General features: G+C 46.9%; 1 protein-coding gene across 1 annotated transcript in view; it reads left to right on the top strand.

Annotated features, from left to right (window-relative positions):
• The first annotated feature begins 4750 nt into the window (after positions 1-4750).
• Positions 4751-23630, top strand: part of LOC138260402 (mucosal pentraxin-like) — a 34525-nt gene continuing 15645 nt past the window's right edge. The window contains exons 1-2 of the mRNA XM_069208846.1: positions 4751-4830; positions 8896-8967. Of these exons, the coding sequence (XP_069064947.1) occupies positions 8910-8967 (58 nt within the window). The 5' untranslated portion in view covers positions 4751-4830; positions 8896-8909. The remainder of the gene's footprint in view (positions 4831-8895; positions 8968-23630) is intronic.

Raw genomic sequence — 23630 nt, 5'->3', positions numbered from 1 at the left:
GCAGCCTAGCATATTTCCAGTGATGTCCACTGTGGAGGAGATATCCGAATTGAACCATTGCCTTAAATATCTTAGTCTGGGGCCAGAAATAAAAGTGCATTTAGAGGATTAGTGCACCATGTAAGGAATGCACATAGTGGAGAACCATAAGCACCAACTTTCCAAGATCATACATTCTGTGGGATTAAGTAAAACTCAAACAGAGTGTTGTAGTGTGAGGGAATCATAATATAATGAGTATGAGCCTTTGACTACGCCAACGTCCCTCCAGCATAGGTGCGCTCCGCCACAAGATCCACTGATACGGCCAGCAGTTCATTTGTTGGACTTAGTGCTCATTAAGAATGATAACATTGTGATATTTGATGAATGACATAAGAATTAACTACTGCAAAATGGGGATGGGCCTCCCACTTGGGGCTTTAAGTGAGAAGGAAGTAGTGCCAAATACTTAAAAAATGTTAGTCGTTGTGCGTTCTACTTTGCCATGATCTGCCTAAATGATAGCAAGACCAAGATGTCATTGTTGTCATAAAACAGAATGGATGGGGAAGATAGGCTCCTCTTTAAAGCATGAAGTCTTGAGAGGTTATAGAGATTGGCTTCGCTCGACTTTGCCTACAAATCTCTATTTCTGTGAAGGGTTTGCAGGAGTTTTACTCAACCTTCTCACAGATGAGACATGCTGTCAGAAAATATGGATGAAAAAAAGCCAGCTTGAGTTGCCACCACCTGCGCTGCCCTATGCAAATTATTGATCCTGTTGAGAAACATGGGATGGAAGGTCACCCGAGATGTCACCTCCCAAATGAAACTGCAATTCACATTGATGGAACATTTCTTTTATGCTCTTAACTCGAGGCTGACGGTTCTTTTTCCTGTGAAAGGATTAACAAAGAAGTTAAGTAATATATCGATCATCAAAATTTATAGTGCAACCAATTTGGCCAGGCAATGAAAACCCAAATCGAAAATGAAGTTAAAAGGTTTTATTACAAATTAACAGTTAGGTTAATGTAGACAAATCTCAGAAATATACTGTAGAGATGCAGAATAACCACCTGGTAGCCAAATCTCCTGAAGATTTTTAGACGAGTTAACATAAGGCGAACCAATCATTTAGTGACAGCAATACAAAAGATTCACAAGACAATCTGGTGCTCTGAGAACAGTTTTCGATCTTACACAAGTGCGATTAGAATCATATAGCTAAGTTAACATAAAAAGAACAATATCTCAAAGTCGAATGCTAAGACAAAAAGGAAAATTATAAAAAAAGGCATAGGGACAAAAATCAGGAATGGGTGGTGAAGGTGCCAGTGTTTCAGAAGCCTGGTCAAGAGTCTTCTCAGAGAGAGTTAAGTGTAAGCCTAAGCCTAAGCCACACTCAGCAAAGCATGGGGACAGAGGGGAAAGTCAGAAGTCTGTACCTCTCAAAGTCCAAGAAAATTTGTGCTACAGTCATTCACGGCCTCATTATGACCCTGGCATCGTCACGGTTGCGTTAGGACTGCCGTCAAAGTGGCAGTCCGACTGCAACATTATGACTGTGGCGAAAGCGTCACGGACGGACCGCCAGCACCACCACTTTTCAACCACCAGACGGCCTGGCGGTGCCGGCGGTCCCAATCCGCCAGGGCAGTGCCTCAGGCAGCGCTGCCCTGGGGATTACAACCCCTCCCTCTGCCGGTATTAACATGGCGGTTTCACTGCCATGTAAATGCTGGTGGAGACGGGGTGCCGGGAGCCCCTCTGGCCTGCCCCGTTGCGCAAATCACTGTCTGCTGCTGGTGCACCCGACGCACAACAGCATTGCCGCCGACTCTATTATGAGCCGGCGGCAGTGTTGTTGTGCGTTTGCCTTTGGCCCAGCGGGAAACACATAATAGGACCAGCGGGAAGGCGGCTGCGCTGGTGGTCTCCTGACCTGCAGGAGTTTGACGGGTGGCCTTTTCTGCCCACCAAACTCCTAATGAAGGCCTCAGTGTAAGTCCTAGTTCATACTGCAAAAGAATATCAGGTAACACCCTCTATCAAGCCATCATGTGCTCTATTGTGTTCTCCTGTCCCATGATGTACCTTGCAACATCAGCTCTTGATCCTACAGCAGTCCTGAAATTGTGGTTGTCCTTAGGAGGGGCATAGCTTGGGTAGTATGACTGGGAGGTGGGGAGAGGGAGTTTAAGATTTACCGACAATCACACTTGAACATCTTGTTAAAACACATATGAAAAGCATGACATGCAAGGGATTAAGGGGCAGTGGAAAGAGGGAGGAGAGCGGATTTTTAGGGGCACTTGAAACACAATGGGCCTGATTACAACTTTGGAGGAGGTGTTAATCCGTCCCCACCAGCCGTATTATGAGTTCCATAGGATATAATGGACTCGTAATACGGCTGGTGGTATATCCGTCACTTTACCGTCAATTTTGGGACGGATTAACACCTCCTCCAAAGTTGTAATCAGGCCCAATATTTTTCAAACTAATCAACATTATCAAGGCCTTCATACAAAGTGTGTGTGTGTCTCTCTCAGTGTGGGCATATAAAATTCATAGTGGAAATCTGACAGGCACTTCACATTATCCAACTGAAAGCATTTGTACCCAACTGTTTAGTACAGAATACATTTATTCAAGGGGTGTAAAACCCCAAATACCCCCCCTGGAGCTACGCCTCTGGTCCTTAGTCCTCTAGACTTCATTTGCAACACATATGAATAAGAGACCCCCATCTTCATACTTGGAGCCTGATTACGATTTTGATGGAGGGGTTTCCTCCATTACAAATGTGATGGATATCCCATCCACCGTATTATGATCCCATTATATTTTATTGAGATCGTAGTATGGCGGATGGGATATCTGTCACATTTGTAAAGGAGGAAACCCCTCTGTCAAAATCGTAATCAGTCCTTTGGTGTCCTCATGTACTTTTTAAGGTTTTGCTCCCAGACTATCTATGAATAAAACAATAGCACATCTATTTCCAAACTAACATTTCATTTGAATGCACAGGCAATGAAGTGACATATTACCAGAAAACGAAGAGCAGTTTCTCATGTTAAAGAAATTCTGACCTGTCAGGTCAATGCTAAGAGTAATATTCACTAATGCATGTTTAGTTTCACTTTATACTGCGCACATTTTAGTTTCTTCATGTACATAATGTTGATTATACTTATTCATTTTAAATGTCATATTACAGTTAATCAAAATGAAGTGCAATTGTAAACATGTATTAAAATGTTGTTGAGATCTATATTTATCCACGGTAACTATAAAACATTAGTGCACCCGTTACATAAATTATCATTTCTAGTACAAATACACTCGACGTGAGGATGGTTATGAAATTACATTCAATGATTATATTTCACTTAATAAAGTTAAGGCACTCTGAATACACTTCTCCTCATACTACAGTGAATGCACTTCAGTATTGAATTCAAGTGCACCACTTTCCATTAGTACATTATTGAAGCACGCAATATAAGATATTTCATGGTCACATATAGACCATAATTGTGATGTCAGGGGTGGCAGCAAATCCACGCTACTCCAACACTATCCAAGGATTTTTCAGCATCTGATGGTTTGATAAAGGTCTGAGAACTGACTTTACCAGTCTAGAAGATCACCTACTGAGATGGCCAGAAAAAGAAGGCTGGCAATGAATTGCTCCCATTCTTGCTCATGAACAACTCTAGAATTTAGAAATTATGAACAAAGTAATTACTATGCACCAGATAAAAGTATCTTTACAGGAATAACAATGCCACTAACATAATTAAAAAAACAGAAGGAAAAAGAGAAGAAAAAGAGGATTTTAGATATTGCTATGTTACACCACTGTTTCAAAACCAGGAGGTGAAAATAGCCCCTTCCCCAGTCCCGTGTCCAGACATATATTGGACCAGATTTATGAGAAAATGATGGAGCGCGATTCAGTGGCAAATTTCGCAGCTCCATGCTCTGTCATTTTCAAAATGCAAGGATGCTCCCTATTTAGTATAATACGGCGCACCCCTATATTGCCCCCTGCGCCAGCACTAAAGGGACACCTTCCTGCACAAAAACAATCTTTAATGGCGATTTGCTCCTTCTATGCGTGCTGCAGAATGCAGCACACATAGAAAGAGCAAAAAACAAGAAGAAATTAAAGCATTTCTCCTTGTTGTCCCATGCTAACGCCACCCCTGGGGTGGGGTTAGATTTTAGCGCTGCCTCAGGTTAACGAAAACTTGTAAATCTGGGGCAGCGTCAAAATGCAATGAACACCCACAGCAACACCCATTGCACGCCCCTTCCACGCAAACTGGTGCGTGTGAAGGGGCCGTATTTACAAGGTGGCGTAAGCCACAAAAAGTGTCTTAACACCACCTGGTAAATACGGTGCATTGCATAGTGCCACCCAGTGGCGCTAGGGCCTTGTAATTCTGGCCCATTATGCTGTTCTCTTTAATACGCTATCAGATATATGCACCCTTGGTGATGTGCCACATCCCAGCCCAGCCAAAGATATTCCAGGCCTCTAGGAAATGTTATTTTGGGCTGCCAGTAGAATAAACTAAGAACAAGACAAATTGCTCTGTTTACTTCCCTCTTCTTATCTACGAGAACCTCCCTAAAAAGTCCTCATCCTTAGAAGAATTAGTAAGTGAACTGGACAGGGCATCACTTCACCTCTGATGCCTTATAGGCTGATTGGTTGGCGCGTTGCATGTAACTCGCGCAGGGGGGTTATAAAACAGAACTCCCTGGTGTGCAGTGCACACTCTGATACTGTCGGCTGTTACTGAAGAGAGAGCCTCTAGGCGCCTCTGAAAGGTAAGTTTTCACGTTACATTCTAGTCTTTGACATAATTAATATAATCAAGTCCTTGCTTGAAAAGGTACTTTGCATTGGGGCATTGGGGCCATAGGGCACATTAATTAGCAACAGGGGCGGATTAAATAGATTACATTGGCTCTAGTGTGCACTGTCAATTGCACCAGTGATTACACTGCTTCTAGTTTGCACAGTTAATTGCACCACTCGCCCAGTTCGGGAATAGCACTTTCGCCGCCTGAGCAGTGCAAAAACATCTGCCACCGGTACAAAATTTGTATCCAACACGCCCCTACACCCCGAACCCCCCACCCCAAGCACACTCTCATATACTTTGATTTGAGGCACATTTGATGAGCGCTTTGAACATGAGCATGGTAGTCGACTGAGATGTATTTACCAAAAATATGGTTTTACAGGGTCGTTGCAACAACAAAGCAAACTCATCCATTTAATAGGAACATGCAATCAGTCTTTTGTGCCGGTTCTTATGAAAGTTGGGCTAAGGGTGCCTCCTGTCGGCCATTTATGGAAATGTCTGTTTTTGGAACAGTAACTCCAAATATTTTCTGACAACCTCCTAGGAAGTGGGTATATTTGTTGATGGAGAGCAGGTAGAAAGGAGAGGCGGCTTTGGATGAAGGAGGAATGAGTGCGGGCTCAGGAGTAGCATTGGAAAATACGTTAGAATGACTAGGGATGCACAAGTAACTTCTCAGCAGAAGAGGAAGGAGGGTAAAAGGCAGAGAGAGAAACATGTACTTGATGCACGCTATAGTTGTGTCATAAACTGGTTATGCCCAGTGCTTAATTTGTAAATAAAAAAGTGCCGGTGTCCAAAACTCTCCTTTGAAACACACGGTTGCTGCATTGAAATGTGCGAGCACAGAATACTAAAGCAGCGTAATCCTAAAGACATCTCGGGCCCCTTTAATCCATTTACAGCCACTCCCTGCCTGCCCCTTCAGCTCACTCTTGCAGCGTTCTGATTTCTCCCTTTGCGACGTTTTTTCGTTTTTCTCTACCTCTGTCAGTCCCATATGGGTATTTAGCTCGCAGTAAATGCCTGATGCAGAAAAATAAGTGCTGGCCCTCAACCACCGGCTCAAATTAAGCACTGCTTATACCATTGTCGTTATCACACACTAGTACCGATAAAAACCTCCCAAGTTCACACCAATAAAGGTTTTGAAAACAAACAGTTCAATATGCTGGCTAAAAATTCACGCATTTATTCCCAAGTGCACTCTGAGATAAATGTTGAGGTGTTTGGGCATCCGTCTGCTAATCGTTTACACTCAGGAAACTACAAAGCTTTTACAAAACGACGTGAAACATTATGTAATCACTTAATTCATTAGGTTTAGCTTAAAATAAAAGAAGACCGTAAAACGCTTTACAAATACCCGGACTTGAACCAACAACTATTACAAACGTCTTTCTACTGAATCCACCAAGCTGATTGGTCATCATCCCATTTGGTTTTATGCAAATTACCACAAATAACTGTCACCAACTTTCAGTATATTTACACACAAATGATAGCAAATAGCACCACAACCACTTCTAGATTTCGAATATGTGACCACACGTGTGACAAACTTAGCCGAGCGAGAATTAAAAAAACAGGGCCCTGTTAGTTTACAATTACGCGCATACTGGGGTTAAATGTCATACCATAAACCAATTTTTATTTCAACTTCTCCCTGTTATAGTCTCAAAAGTCTACATACGTCAGGTGCAATCTGTCTCTGCCTGTTTTACGAGGGTCTGTGCTGTTCTTTGGCTTTTTTGGAAGAAATGGTTTTATCCCAACTTAAAAGAATCTAGTGGCGGCGGCCCCAAAATTGGAATATTTTATGCGCCCACCTCTATTAAAAAGGCTACTAAGCTCTAGATTAATCCTCTTTTGAAAAACGGAGTCTTTCCCAAATTTATGGTCAAATCTGAGACAACTAATTGGGACTGAAGTTCAATTGACGGAAACACCGGAAAAAGACATTGAGAGGCAGTTAGATGACCTTGCGTGGCAGTCAGATGACCATGAGTGGCAGTCAGATGACCATGAGTGGCAGGCAGATGACCTTGTGTGGCGGTCAGATGACCACGAGTGGCAGTAAGAGGACCTTGAGTGGCAGTCAGATGACCATGAGTGGCAGTCAGATGACCATGAGTGGCAGGCAGATGACCTTGTGTGGCGGTCAGATGACCACGAGTGGCAGTAAGATGACCTTGAGTGGCAGTCAGATGACCATAAGGGGCAGTCAGATGACCATAAGTGGCAGGCAGATGACCTTGCGTGGCAGTCAGATGACCTTGCGTGGCAGTCAGATGACCATGAGTCGCAGTCAGATGGCCATGAGAGGCAGGCAGATGACCTTGCATGGCAGTCAGATGACCATGAGTGGCAGTCAGATGACCATGAGTGGCAGGCAGGTGACCTTGTGTGGCGGTCAGATGACCACGAGTGGCAGTAAGATGACCTTGAGTGGCAGTCAGATGACCATGAGTGGCAGTCAGATGACCTTGAGTGGCAGTCAGATGACCATAAGTGCCAGTCAGATGACCTTGAGTGGCAGTCGGATGACCGTGAGTGGACGTCGGATGCTTCGTTCATTCTGCAGCACACATAGGAAAAGGATAAAGCCACCTGGGATTCTTTTTGTGCAGGAAGGTGCCCCTTCCTGCACAAAACTAATCCTGCCAACAACGCAAGTGAGCCGGCAATGGCGCTAGGCGGCAATTTGTGTGCCAGAGCAGGGGGAAACGACAGAAATGCATTCGTTGTATCTTGTAAATACGGTGCATATCTGCCCTTCCTCTGTGGCTCAGGGGAGCGTAGCAAGGTCACTTGCTGCGCTGCCCTGGGCCACGTGGCTTGTAAATATGCACCCCATGGGTTCTAAGGGTTTTGCAGTTCTGCATTGAAAATACGTTCATGCAAACTAGAAAGGCATTGTTTATTAAACATCTGAAAATTTAACAATCAAGCACTGACACGGTGGCAGCAAACTAACCTTTGGCTCTGGGCACCAAATTGTACTATCCTTATTTATGCCCTTTAGAATGTTGGAGCTGGTCAGCCAATCACAACGGCTCATTTGAAGGCAATAACAGCCAATGATGCTCCACTCAGGAAAGATTCTGTAGGTGTCAATTAACTGTCTTTCTTGTGTACTCACCTCTGTTGGACTCATGCTCGGTCCCTATCACTATAGTAACCTTTTTCCCATAAACCGCTGTTTTACTGGCCTCCCCTTGTGGCTTCTAGTGATACCCCTTCTACTTCTACATTGCTGCACCATATTTTGTTTTTGTTGGTGCACACAGACACTAATATCTCTATTGTGCTAAGAAGTGGGCCAATGACAACTGTAAATTACATGCCTCTTCTTTATGGATCCTCACCCTAAGCTCAGGGCCATACTGTGAGGGCAGGTAATTATCAGCCATTATTGCCTCCTGGAGGAAGCAATTATAATATGCCATCCATGGACCAACCAATGCTTACAATGAGAGCCCCAATTGGTAATAAAGGTGATGAAACTATTTTTCTTACTGCAACGCAGTTGATTGCAAAATCAGTTTAATAAAAGCTAAACATGTAATACTGGGAAATACATTTTGCGAAAGGACTAGACTGTACAATTTGTATTGGATCTGTAGCATTCCACTGCATTCTATTGCATTTTCTCAATCAAATTTAATTTAACAAAATGTTTAAAGTTAAGCACCAACTGTAAATTGTATTTTCTTTTTCTCTGCTTTCACCAAAACTTCCTTAGGGGAGAAAGTACCTGTAGGCTTCCTCCATCCTCTCATATTACCTTTTAATCAAACAGGCTTGTTTTTCTCTCTGTGACTGTGAAGTCTGATGGACAAGGATTGCATACATCACCTGTAGATCCAATGCAGGCTATGGGGCGATAGAGCATCAAATAAAGGAATTTCACTAATGTCCTTTCTTTAGAATCTGTGATAAAATCATTCTGCCAGCACAAGCTCATACTGTAATTCACCTGAAGAAGGACCTTTTTTCATTACTCATGTGCTCTATGTTTTAGATACCTAAGGGACCATGGAGCTGAGCTTTCCTCTCATGATCGGTATCCTGGGAGCTGCTACCCACGCCGTAGGTACGTGGAAGTAATGCATGCCTTCAATGCTTGACTCAAAGCAACTACCTTTAAGATTGTTGCCAGTGAGAAAGAGTGGTCAGAGGGTGATTTAGTGGAAACATAGAACATTGTTTCGAAGGCCATTTGATACATGGTGCATCTAATTTACAGCTGCACCTGGGAAGGCATGATCTAGGTAAAGTGGTAAAGTGATCTAGGTCTGGCATGGAGTTGGTGGCAATGGAAAACAATCCAATTTCTTGTGACAGCCAGCCGTGGCCCCTCCATACATTTTCCCAGAAAGAAGAGTGTCTCAGGCTGAACAAAGGTCAGCCTGGCAAACACTGCATTTTCAAGTCAGGCAGCCAGGAGCTAGACATGCACTAAATGAACAGGCTCTTGACTGTCTGAACTGAACTTTGCCAGGCTGAGGCTTTCACAGCCCTGTGGGTGTGACCTCCTCAGTCTAGCATAAGTGCCTTGAGGCCTTCCACTTCATGCAGAGGGGAGTGTCACTGATTTCCTTAGACCTGGGCACTTCAGTTTTAAGCCCTGAAAGAGCTCAGGGCCGAGTGTTAATCAGTGACACCTCTCCTTAGAGTGGGGTGGGGTCAGCAGTCTCACTGACCCCATCCCACTCTGTGACAGGTGAGGGACTGCCGCCTTCCCTCATCGACTGACCTAAGATCAGCCAATGAGGGAAGGCAGAAGTCCTAACCCTCTTGGTACCTCTCAGGCTTCCCTCTAGGAGAGCTCCAGTGAAAGGTACGTTTTATGTATTTTTTTAATACATTTGATGCGTGCATTCATGTTTGTATGAATCAATTTGTGAGTGAGTGTTGTTAATGGGCTGTGAATGTGTGCGTGTGTGAATCCATGAGTGTGAGTGAGTGTGTATGTGTACGTGCGTGCCCCCCCCTGTAAAATATCCACTGTTGGTAGCAGTAGACACCAGCAGTGAAGTTCCTTCACCACCATGCTTTGAAGAATATTCCACTGGTGCGTTTTTCTGGAGATTTAGCACTCCCCTAAGAAATTGGAAGATTTTTCATTACCACCCAACTCTAAATAAGACACTATGGGGGTTATTCTAACTTTGGAGGAGTGTTAATCCGTCCCAAAAGTGACGGTAAAGTGACGGATATACCACCAGCCGTATTACGAGTTCCATAGGATATATTGGACTCGTAATACGGCTGGTGGTAAATCCGTCACTTTTCCGTCACTTTTGGGACGGATTAACACCTCCTCCAAAGTTAGAATAACCCCCTATGATCTAGATCTTGTAACCTGCACAGATGTGTTATGATTTTATTATGATCTGGTTATGATCCTGTTACAGTTCCAGATTCTCAACTGGTGAAAAAAAATGGGTAATTGTCAGAAAGTTACCATATCACCTCAAAGTGTAATTATGTGTAAAGAGGCAAATATTACAAAAATACAACAGTCCAACTTCATGTTCCAATGACATACCCTAGCCTCTGGACCCAGTCACATCAGGTACTGTAGACTGGTATTAGTGGATACTACACCGACAAGGAACTGTTCTACAAGAAACCCTCAGCAAAACTGAACAATCTGTGGCCTTTTAGATTTGTTTATTTTTTAAATAAATAGATCAATCCATCTGCAATGTCAGGAAAAAGAAATACACAGTGGGACATAGTTACTCAGTTGTTTAGCGCACTCGCAAAACCAAATTGTTTCAAGGTGTTTGCTTAATTTTAGTCACCTTTTTTGCCCACCCCTCATTTTTTATGTTGTATTACTCGATATAAGGGAATCCTTGCAATAGAAACATCAACATACTAACTAATAGGTAATAGATACAAACCTATAAGAGCTCCCTTACTATGAAATGGGACCCCCACATGCTTTCACATCATGTCACAAATGAAGAGCGGCCACATGATAACGCATGCCACCTTTCGGGGGGTGAGGATTGCGGGTGTTTCTTTTTAATAGCCGAGTTGTGACACCCATCCCTGGCGATTGGTGACAGTCAATACCTCACTGTGTTCCAGATGGTCACCTACAATATGTCAGGGTTCTTTTCCCTACCCTGAGTATCTTGTTGTTTGTAGTGTGAGTTTAGGAGGGGGATATAATCAGGGACGGTCCCCTATCTCCCCCATAGGTTTTTGACATTACATTGTTCTAACCGGGATTAAATCTGCTGAGACCAGTGGAACTCCCGGTATGATAGAAAAAAAAACACAACCCAACAATTTTCACTATATTGAGCTGGAAAGCTTAGACACCTACAATTGGGGGTCACTGATGTTGAAGTAACTTCTTTGAGATAGAAAGGATTCTCAGATTTCTCACCACTATTACTTAAATAGGAACCCTGTGTAGGATTGACCTTCTACCAGATTGTTTTTCATCCACATATGAATGGCTGAAAGTAAATATTTAGGAGACTATCTAAAAAACAAAAACCTTTGGTTCCATCCTAGTCAAAGTATGTGTCATGGGCACATCCCTAGAGTCAACAGCTGAATGGCTGAATGGGGCACAAGCGGTAGAGAAAGGAGGTTCAAGTTAAATTAAATAGGAAACCTGATAGAACCTTCTGGTAAATCAACCAATAGTTTTCTGAGGAGAAGATTGAGTTGGGGGGCTAAGGGGCAAAATCATTCTCTGACCTCTGTCGGTTGATTATAAAAGACATGATCCAGCCCAATGCCATAGCTCCTGATGCAAATGTAAAACAGTCCAAGGCCACTATGACAAACACACCCAGGTTGTAAACCAGTGATGCCAACTTAAAACTGAGACCAAAATGTAATACATAGCACTTGGATCAATATCTAGTTGAAGGGTGTTAAAAATGGGGTCTATAATTGGCAGTTGGTTTGCATCCTGTCCAAGTAGGGACCCTCACTCTAGTCAGGATAAGGGAGATATCCACTCAGATAACCCCTGCTCACCCCCTTGGTAGCTTGGCACGAGCCCCCAGGCTTAACTCAGAAGCAATGTGTAAAGCATTTGCACATAACACACAGTAACACAATGAAAACACTACAAAAGGACACCACACCAGCTTTAGAAAGATAGCCAATATTTAGATGTGTGAAACAAGACCAAAACGAGAAAGTCCAACATACAGTAATAAAGAAAAGAAGTTTCCAAGAATTAACTTAAAAATACAGTTCCTTGAAGTCAATAGCTCCACCTGGGGCTATTATGGCGTCGTGATCAACAAAACCAACAGTTCAGGCCGGCTGCGGTGTCGTGGGCCAACTACAGTGTCAGGAAGACCCACAAACAGTACCTTGGAATTTCAGGGCTTCATGATCCTCGTGATGAGATCTGGAGAGCGGTGTCGCTGGCATCGTGGTGTCTGTTCAGGAGTCAGTGCCGGGGTCGTCGGGCCCTTGAAGTCACATGCATTGTCCATCCCCTCTAGGGAAATGGACCACCTCAACAGTTTTGGGGTCTCACCCTTCATCTGCATTAACCATCTGAGGGGCCTGTGGTCAGTCTGAACTCGGAAGTAAGACCCAAACCAATAGGGTCTTAACTTCTTCAGTGCCCAAACCACAGCAAAAGCTTCCCTTTCAATTGCAATCCATCTCTGTTCCCTGGGGAGTAGTCTCCTGCTAAGGAAACCTACAGGCTGGTGTAGGCCCTCTTCGTTCAGCTGTGACAGTACTGCTCACAAACCATGCTCTGAAGCATCCGTCTGTACCACAAGCTCCTTGGAGAAGTCTGGGGCCAGCAGTACGGGCGCCGTGCACATGGCCTCCTTCAGGGTGTCAAACACCATTTGGCACGCTTCAGTCCAGATCACCTGTGTAGGATGCTTCTTAGAAGTCATCTCTGTCAAGGGGGCAGCAATGGTGCCAACTTCCCTGACAAATCTCCTGTAGAACCCGGTGAGGCCCAAGAAGGCTCTCACCTCTGTCTGGGTCTTGGGTTGTGCCCAAGCCCGAATGGCATTGTTCTTGGGTTGTATGGGTGCCACCCTGCCGCTCCGTACGTGGTGCCCCAAGTACACCATGGATCCCTGCCCTATCTGGCACTTAGTGGCCTTGATAGTGAGGCCTCCGGCTTGCAGCACCTTCAACACTTCCCAGGGGTGGTGCAGGGGGTCCTCCCAACTGGAACTGAAAACAGCAATGTCGTCAAGGTAGGCAGCACTGAAGTTTTCAAGCCCAGCCAGCACCTGATTGACCAACCTCTAGAAGGTGGCAGGGGGGTTCTTTAATCCAAAGGGCATGACCCAGAACTGGAAATGCCCCTCTGGCGTTAAGAACACGGACCTCTCCTTGGCCTCCTCGGTTAAGGCGATCTGCCAGTACCCAGTCTTTAAATCAAACATACTGAGGAACCTGACAGCCCCCAACCGATCAATGAGCTCATCTGCTCTGGGGTTGGGGTGGGGGTTAGTCTTGGTGACTGCATTGAGCCCTCGGTAGTCCATGCAGAAACGGAGTTCTGGTGTGGCACCAGGTGCAGCAGCCTTGGGTACCAAAACCACTGGGCTGGACCAAGGGCTGCTGGAGTGCTCAATTACCCCTAAAGCCAACATCTTGGACACCTCATCCTTGATGCTGGCCTTCACTCTGTCAGCTAACCTGTAAACATTGTGTTTCACAGGCAGGCTGTTCCCAGTGTCCACATCATGCATGCATAGATGGGTGACAACTGGGATGAGTGAGAATAGAGCTGCAAACTGTCCCAGTAACTGGTGACAGTTACTCTGCTGTTCTAGAGTCAGAGAAAGGGAGGGGACCACACCTTCTACTGACCCATCCTGCTCCTGGACAAACAGGAGATCAGGAAGAGGTTCACTCTCCTCTTCCACCCCATCATCAGTAGCCAGAAGCATAGTCAACTCAGACCTTTCGAAGTGGGGCTTGAGGCGGTTCACATGTAGGACCCTCAAGGGGTTCCTTGGAGTTTGCAAGTCCACTAAGTAAGTGGTATCACCCTTGCACTCCTCCTCAAAGGGCCCTGTCCATTTGTCCTGTAGGGCACACTGCTCTACTGGGGCCATGACCCACACTTTCTGGCCAGGCTGAAACTAAACCAGAGTGGTATTCTGGTCATCCCAGCATTTCATGTATTCCTGGCTTGCCTCTAGGTTCCTTTGTGCGAGCTTCCTGAAGCGGGAGGTCTGGTTTCTGAAGGCCAGCATGTAGCTACATACATCCTAGGAGCTTGCTTCTAGCCCTCTTTCACCAGACTCAGAGGTCCTCTGACCGGGTGCCCATACAACAGCTCAAAGGGGCTAAAGCCAACCCCCTTCTGTGGTACTTCCCGGTAAGCAAACAGAAGGCATGGCAAGAGGACGTCCCACTTGTGTCTAACAGAGTCTGACAGATGCCCAATCATGCCCAATAATGCCTTTAAGGGTTCTGGTGAAACTCTCAACCAACCTGTTACTTTGGGGGTGGTAAGGAGTGGTGAACTTGTAGTTGACACCATACTCCTTACATATTGCTTTTGTGTACACGGACATAAAGTTGGTACCCTGGTCAGATCCCACCTTCTTGGGGAAACCCACTTGGGTAAAGATCCCTATCAGTGCCCGGGCCACAACAGGTGCCGTCACAGTCCTCAGTGGGATAGCTTCTGGGTACTGGGTGGCATCGTCGACCGAGACCAGGATGAACCTGCTGCCTAGGGCTGTCTTGGGGTCCAGAGGCCCTATTATGTCAATGTCAACCCGCTCGAAAGTGTTGGAGGGGGGGCTTTGCATTTCCCTCCACATTTGCCACTTGCTTGGCAAACCTGACAGGTTCTACAGAATGTATCTGAATTTCTTCTCATTTGGGGCCAATAGAAGTGAGTTATAAGCCTGTAAAAGGTTTTGCTCTGTCCTGCCAGAGGCACATCATGAGCCAAACCCAGTAGAAAAGCTCTGAAGCGCTGGGGTGCCACCAGCACACAGGCTGCCCCAGGCTCAGCAGCCTTAGGCTCACTATACAGTAGACCATTCTCGCAGTAGATCAGATGATCCTTGGGCTCAGCGCCAGCTGCCTGGTCCTCGGCCTGCGTCCTAAGACCTACAAGAGTAGGACATACCTTCTGCTCTGTGCAGAACTCCTCCCTGGTGGGACCCCTTTCTTGCTGTCAATGGATCAGCTCAGGTAGGTCGCCCAGTTTGGCCACTTGTTCCCCTGTAGGTGCCAGGGCTTCCCCCTCAAGGCCAGCCTCTTCCCAGACCATGGGACCTCCTGGGGCGGGTTTCCCGTGCCCCTTGCCCTTTCTCTTGGCAGTCACCTTGGTCACTGTTTCAGGCTCCAGGTCTGTCCGATCACCCTGAGTGGCTGCCATGGACTGAGGGGTCATACACGCCCACTCTGGAAACCCCAACATCCCCAAGTTTGACCTAAGCTCCACCTCCATCCATGCGGAAGTCTCCAGGTCGTTCCCCAACAGTCAACAGGCATGGCGGTATACACAGCTACCCTCAGGGAACCTGCTGTGCCACCCTACACTGGCACGCCGAGTTGTCCACTGCAACTACTTGGTGGAATGCACTGGGGACTATCTGCTCTTCAGACACCAGGTGAAACCGGACCGTAGTCACACTGGCTCCAATATCTCTGAGAGCCTCTACCCTCTGCCCATTGATGGTCACCCACTGCCTGTATTTCTTAGTGTTATCAGGCATTAGGTTTCACTGGACCATCTCACCATCCCCTAGTGAGACAAGGGTCATCTCGATGGGCTGCGCCCACCCACCTGGGACCAACTCCTCCCCAAGCGCTACACTGGCCAGCCCCTTGGTTGTGGTTGTGTCCACTCTGGACATTTGGGATCCCCCTTCATGTGACCCACCTGGTCACAAGCGAAGCACTTACAGGGTCCCGCCTCTTCAGGCTTTCCTGAAGAGGCCCATTGCTTCTGATCTCCTGGGGGGTGGGAATTTTTACCCGGGTTACTAGATTGGGCCCTTTGGAGAACTCCTTTTGTTTACCCTTGTCCCCCCACTCTGCTGCTGGGAACCCTGCCCACCTTTGATGGAGTCCCCCATAAACCTTTTTGTGGACCTGATACTCACCCAGCGGTCCGTCTCCAGAGCACGTTTCTTGGGGTCAGTCAAGTGCTGGCGCAGCTCTGCAAAACACAGACTAGACAAGTGCTCCCATGCGATCAAGTTGTACATCCCCTGAAAATCTGTCACATTAATGACCTTCACCCAACCATCCAGTGCTCCGCAAAGCAAATCTACACATTCCAACTAGGTCTAGGAGTCAGTTTTCTTACTCCCTCTAAATTGATACCTGTACTGGTCAGTAGTGAGGCCACAACTGGTGAGAAGAGGTCAGCGTAGGTGAGGTTGTACCCCTTACCCAAAGCTAGCAAAGTCTCCCTTCCATTCTCTGTGAACTGGTTCCACAATCCTGCTCCCCAATTCTTCTCAGGGACCCCATTCATATGGGTGGATGTCTCATATCCCTGAAACCACCTCTGGATGTTGTCTCCCTTCTTGTACTCTCTTCCTACATTCTTAGGAATGTGTACTATTCTCTCTGACTGTAGTGATGTATTGCTGCCACCATAATTGCTGGATCTGCTCCTCTGACCCAGCTCCTTCATTCTGAGCTCATGGTCTAAAAGCATCTTCCTTTCTTCCATGGCTCGCTTCTCTTTTTGATCCTCCAATTTTAACCTCTCCAACTCTATCTGGTGCCGCCTGGCTTCTCTCCTGTCTTCCAGTTCCTCTAGAGTCAGGCCCTTAGAACCACCACTGCTGTCTGACCTGGGGGGTACCCCCCCTTGCAGCTCCTGCATCCCCAACACATTCTCCCTTGGCTCCACGGCCACTCCAATTGGCTCCTCGGAGTGCCCACTGGCAGCTCTGGCTGCTCCGCATGCCCTCAGCGCCTTTTGTAGCTCCTCCTTCTTGGTGAGGCCCCTGACCTGGACTTTGAGGTTTTTGCAAACTGCGTTTAGTTCCTTCATGGTATAGGTTTCTACCCTATCCTCCTCAAAAACCAAATCCTGGAATGCAACTGATGATGCTCTTGACTGAGACATGATGTTGTTGGAAGTTGGCCTTGAACTTAAGATCAAAAATAGGTCAAGAGGAAAAATCAAAACCAAAAATCTGTATGTGGCATGTTGTGTTCTGTGATATGGTAGTAGTGTACACCAATCACTGTAGGTCAAGTGCAAATGCAAGCCCTATCCTCACCGCTGACAACCAATGTTAGAAATGGGGTCTTTAGTTGGCAGTAGGTTTGCACCTTGTCTAAGTAGGGACCCTCACTCTAGTCAGGATAAGGGAGATACCCGCTCAGATAACCCCTGCTCACCCCCTTGGTAGCTTGGTGTAAAGCATTTGCACGTAACACACAGTAACAAAGTGAAAACACTACAAAAGGACACCACACCAGTTTTAGAAAAATAGCCAATATCTATCTGTGTAAAACAAGGCCAAAAGGGGAAAATTTCAACATACAGTAATAAAGATATGAATTTTGCAAGAATTAACTTAAACATGCAGTTCCTTGAAGTCGATAGCTCCACCTGGTGCTATCATGGTGTCGTGACCAACAAAACCAACAGTTCATGCAGGACGCGTCATCGCAGGCCAACTACGATGTCGGGAAGACCTGCAAACAGTACCATAGAATTGCAGGGCATTGTGATCCTCGCAATGAGATCCAGAGAGCGGTGTTGCTGGTGTTGCGGTGTCGGTTCCTGAGTCAGTGCGGGGGTCATCGGGCCCTTGAAGTCACACGTGTTGCGTATTGAACTCAGGGCTGATGAAGTCAGGAGCGCTGGTGTGGATTGCGTCAGGGCTGCCGTGCGAAGTGGGACAGTGTGATGTGCAGTGCCCACACGTCACGGTGCAGGCAGTGGCTCAGTGACGGTGTTCTAGCGGTGTTGGTGAGACCAGGGCTTCGGTGTGAAGCGGGGCGTGAGACGTGTGGTGTCACTAGGTCACGGTGCAGGCAGCGGTGCATCATTGCTGAAGCGCTGCCGTCAGTAGGCCCAAGTCGGCGGTGCGGCGCGGGACGGGCTCCGTGCAGCGTTCATGAGTCGTGGTGCAGACAGGGACGTCGGTTGACGACACTGGAGTCGATGGTGCTGGTGTCGGTGGGCCGGGGCTGTGGAGCAGGATGGGACGGTGCTTTGTGTTCTTCACAAGCGGTGTCCACAGGCCACAGTTCAGGCAGCGGTGTCAGCAGGAGCAGCTTTGTCTGGGATACCCAGGCTGCAGTGTGAGTGTGAGCACGGCGATGTCGGGATGCGGGGTCCACAGGTCACGGTGCAATCAGTGGCTCGGTGGCAGCGTCAAATGACGGCGTCAATGAAACCAGGGTCGTGGTGCGAAGCGGTGCAGTGTGGCTCTGTGTGGTGGTGGCAGTGGCAGGTCACGGTGCAGGCCAGCGGCATCGTTGACGGCGTCAAAGTGATTCTTCTCCTTGAACAGCACAAAACACACAGTTCCCATTGCTGTAGACAGATGAAACTGAAGTCTTTGATATCCCTGAGACTTCCAACAAGAGGCAAGCTCTACTCCAAGCCCTTGGAGAACTTTCTCAAGCAGGATACACACCAAAGTTCACCCTTTGCTCTCTTTTAAGGCAGAAACAGCAACTGCAGGCCAACCCAGCAAAACATTACAGCAAAAGGGCAGAACCCCTCCTCAAGCTCTTCAGTTCTTCTCCTTGGCAGAGGTCCCTCTTGATTCCAGAAAGATTCTAACAGTCTAGGGTTTTGGGTCCAATACTTATACATCTTTCTGCCTTTGAAGCTCGCAAACTTCAACGGAAAGTCTCACTTGTTTGCAAGATCCTTCCTTGTCCAAGCCAGGCCCTAGACACACACCAGGGGGTTGGAAACTGCATTGTGTGAGGGCAGGCACCGCCCTTCAAGGTGTGAGTGACCACTCCTCCCTCCACTCTAGCTCAGATGGCTCATCAGGATATGCAAGCTACACCCCAGCTCCCTTTGTGCCACTGTGTAAGGAAATGCCTCCTTGGCATGGTTGCCCCCTGACTTTTTGCCTTTGCTGATGCTATGTTTACAATTGAAAGTGTGCTGAGGCCTGCTAACCAGGCCCCAGCACCAGTGTTCTTTCCCTAACCTGTACTTTTGTATCCACAATTGGCAGACCCTGGCATCCAGATAAGTCCCTTGTAACTGGTACTTCTAGTACCAAGGGCCCTGATGCCAAGGAAGGTCTCTAAGGGCTGCAGCATGTCTTATGCCACCCTGGAGACCTCTCACTCAGCACAGACACACTGCTTGCCAGCTTGTGTGTGCTAGTGAGGACAAAACGAGTAAGTCGACATGGCACTCCCCTCAGGGTGCCATGCCAGCCTCTCACTGCCTATGCAGTATAGGTAAGACACCCCTCTAGCAGGCCTTACAGCCCTAAGGCAGGGTGCACTATACCATAGGTGAGGGTACCAGTGCATGAGCATGGTACCCCTACAGTGTCTAAGCAAAACCTTAGACATTGTAAGTGCAGGGTAGCCATAAGAGTATATGGTCTGGGAGTCTGTCAAACACGAACTCCACAGCACCATAATGGCTACACTGAAAACTGGGAAGTTTGGTATCAAACTTCTCAGCACAATAAATGCACACTGATGCCAGTGTACATTTTATTGTAAAATACACCCCAGAGGGCACCTTAGAGGTGCCCCCTGAAACTTAACCGACTGTCTGTGTAGGCTGACTAGTTCCAGCAGCCTGCCACACCAGAGACATGTTGCTGGCCCCATGGGGAGAGTGCCTTTGTCACTCTGAGGCCAGTAACAAAGCCTGCACTGGGTGGGGATGCTAACACCTCCCCCAGGCAGGAGCTGTGACACCTGGCGGTGAGCCTCAAAGGCTCACCCCTTTGTCACAGCCCAGCAGGGCACTCCAGCTTAGTGGAGTTGCCCGCCCCCTCCGGCCACGGCCCCCACTTTTGGCGGCAAGGCTGGAGGGAACAAAGAAAGCAACAAGGAGGAGTCACTGGCCAGTCAGGACAGCCCCTAAGGTGTCCTGAGCTGAAGTGACTCTAACTTTTAGAAATCCTCCATCTTGCAGATGGAGGATTCCCCCAATAGGGTTAGGATTGTGACCCCCTCCCCTTGGGAGGAGGCACAAAGAGGGTGTACCCACCCTCAGGGCTAGTAGCCATTGGCTACTAACCCCCCAGACCTAAACACGCCCTTAAATTCAGTATTTAAGGGCTACCCTGAACCCTAGAAAATTAGATTCCTGCAACTACAAGAAGAAGGACTGCCTAGCTGAAAACCCCTGCAGAGGAAGACCAGAAGACGACAACTGCCTTGGCTCCAGAAACTCACCGGCCTGTCTCCTGCCTTCCAAAGATCCTGCTCCAGCGACGCCTTCCAAAGGGACCAGCGACCTCGACATCCTCTGAGGACTGCCCCTGCTTCGAAAAGACAAGAAACTCCCGAGGACAGCGGACCTGCTCCAAGAAAAGCTGCAACTTTGTTTCCAGCAGCTTTTAAGAACCCTGCAAGCTCCCCGCAAGAAGCATGAGACTTGCAACACTGCACCCGGCGACCCCGACTCGGCTGGTGGCGATCCAACACCTCAGGAGGGACCCCAGGACTACTCTAAGACTGTGAGTACAAAAACCTGTCCCCCCTGAGCCCCCACAGCGCCGCCTGCAGAGGGAATCCCGAGGCTTCCCCTGACCGCGACTCTTTGAATCCTAAGTCCCGACACCTGGGAGAGACCCTGCACCCGCAGCCCCCAGGACCTGAAGGACCGGACTTTCACTGGAGGAGTGACCCCCAGGAGTCCCTCTCCCTTGACCAAGTGGAGGTTTCCCCGAGGAATCCCCCCCTTGCCTGCCTGCAGCGCTGAAGAGATCCCTAGATCTCCCATTGACTTCCATTACAAACCCGACGCTTGTTTCTACACTGCACCCGGCCGCCCCCGCGCTGCTGAGGGTGAAATTTCTGTGTGGGCTTGTGTCCCCCCCGGTGCCCTACAAAACCCCCCTGGTCTGCCCTCCGAAGACGCGGGTACTTACCTGCAAGCAGACCGGAACCGGGGCACCCCCTTCTCTCCATTCTAGCCTATGCGTTTTGGGCACCACTTTGAACTCTGCACCTGACCGGCCCTGAGCTGCTGGTGTGGTGACTTTGGGGTTGCTCTGAACCCCCAATGGTGGGCTACCTTGGACCAAGAACTAAGCCCTGTAAGTGTCTTACTTACCTGGTTAACCTAACAAATACTTACCTCCCCTAGGAACTGTGAAAATTGCACTGTGTCCACTTTTAAAACAGCTATTTGTGAATAACTTGAAAAGTATACATGCAATTTTGATGATTTGAAGTTCCTAAAGTACTTACCTGCAATACCTTTCGAATGAGATATTACATGTAGAATTTGAACCTGTGGTTCTTAAAATAAACTAAGAAAAGATATTTTTCTATATAAAAACCTATTGGCTGGATTTGTCTCTGAGTGTGTGTACCTCATTTATTGTCTATGTGTATGTACAACAAATGCTTAACACTACTCCTTGGATAAGCCTATTGCTCGACCACACTACCACAAAATAGAGCATTAGTATTATCTATTTTTACCACTATTTTACCTCTAAGGGGAACCCTTGGACTCTGTGCATGCTATTCCTTACTTTGAAATAGCACATACAGAGCCAACTTCCTACACACTGTCTAGAGGGAATTCACAATAGCCCAACCACCAAACTGACCCAGATGGGGAATCCACAAACAGCCAGAGTCACAGAATGGTTTAAGCAAGAAAATGCCTACTTTCTAAAAGTGGCATTTTCAAACTAACAATCTAAAAACCAACTTCACTAAAAGATGTATTTTTAAATTGTGAGTTCCCAAACTCCATGTCTCTATCTGCTGTTAAAGGGAATCTGCACTTTAATAATATTTAAAGGCAGCCCCCATGTTAACCTATGAGAGAGATAGGCCTTGCACAGTGAAAAACAAATTTGGCAGTATTTCACTGTTAGGACATGTAAAACACACCAGCACATGTCCTACCTTCTAAATACACTGCACCCTGCCCATGGGGCTACCTAGGGCCTACGTTAGGGGTGCCCTACATGTAATAAAAGGGAAGGTTTGGGCCTGGCAAGTGGGTACACTTGCCAGGCCAAATTGGCAGTTTAAAACTGCACACACAGACTGCAGTGGTAGGTCCGAGCCATGTTACAAGGCTACTCATGTGGGTGGCACAACTAGTGCTGCAGGCCCACTAGTAGTATTTGATTTACAGGCCCTGGGCAACTCTAGTGCACTTTACTAGGGACTTACCAGTAAATCAAATATGCCAATCATGGATGAACCTATCAACAGTACAATTTATATAGGGAGCACTTGCACTTTAGCACTGATTACCAGTGGTATAGTGCGCAGAGACAATAAACCAGTAAAAACTGGGTATCGTGGAAGCATTGGAGGCATTTGAGGGGTTCTTCAGAATTTGTAGTCCTAAAATATTATAAGAGTAAAAATATAAAAGAGCAAAGTAGCGTAAAACAAGATTGCAATGGGTGCTAATATTTTAGGTTATTTACTTCGCTAGGGACCTTTAAATAGGAAGCTGATACATATAGAGCACATTTGAGGAGGAGTGCCATGGATTAAGGTTAATGTTTGACCCATTCCCAGTCAGTTATTCAAGGGCAGCAAATATCTTATATATAAAACGATAAATTCTAATGAACAAAGAGTTTGTCAAAATGAACTAACAATAACATCCAAACACATGTTCATAACAACACTTCATCCTTTTCATAGTACACTAATAGGACGTGGTGTCCAAGCAGGTCACAATGGCAGTGGACCCTCTACAAGACTTGCGACTTATCATCAACTATAAGAAGACAACAATTTTTCCAGTGCATCCCCTAGAGTTTGAAGGGTTCATGGTGGTCTCAATGGAAGTCACATTGAGGAATTCATCAAGGAAGGTTTACTCAATCAAGAGGGAGATGCAAAAAACGTTTCCCCTGCAGAAAACCCCTTTCCTAGAACCCCACCAGATTTGGGTGAAATCCATTTCTCTTCTATTCTTAGAAGGTGAGTTACTCCAGATGTTTGCCGGATTAAAACTCCAGGTGTCTCCAGGGTGGGAAAAGACCACCTAAGAGTTTGTGAATGTTCAAAAACTCACAAGTATGTGGGCCTTCACAAACTTAAAAGTGAAACTGCGCCTTGAAATGTGCACTTCACACCCCTGAAAGGGGTTTACTACTGTGTAATTGTAGGCAGTTGTTGCTAAGATCCTGCTATTTGCACTTATAAATCAGAATTAGGAGCAGAAATGGCTTTGTGATTCAGAGGGTCTCTTTATCAGTTGAAGGGAGGTGTATGTTATCAGTTACTTCAGAATTACATCACTTTATCAAAGAACATAGGCCAAAACCCTGTTGTTACATTGTAAGATATATTCCCGTGGAAACCAGAAGAACGGTCACCCACGCCCTTGTCATCAGCAGACTGGACTACAGCAACCCCCTCTACGCGGGAACAACGGCCAAGCTCTAGAAGAAACTCCAGCGCATCCAGAACACCTCAGCTCGACTCATCCTCAACCTTCCTTGCCACAAACACATCTCAGCCCACCTCAGAGACCTCCACTGGCTACCCGTCAACAAAAGGATCGTCTTCAAACTCCTAATCCACACTCACAAAGCTCTCCAGGACGCCGGACCGGCATACCTCAACGAGCATCTCAACTTCCACATTCCG

The sequence above is a fragment of the Pleurodeles waltl genome, chromosome 9, assembly GCF_031143425.1.
Source record: "Pleurodeles waltl isolate 20211129_DDA chromosome 9, aPleWal1.hap1.20221129, whole genome shotgun sequence".
In the NCBI taxonomy this organism is placed as follows: Eukaryota; Metazoa; Chordata; class Amphibia; order Caudata; family Salamandridae; genus Pleurodeles; species Pleurodeles waltl.
This window is presented reverse-complemented; position numbering and strand designations above follow the sequence as displayed.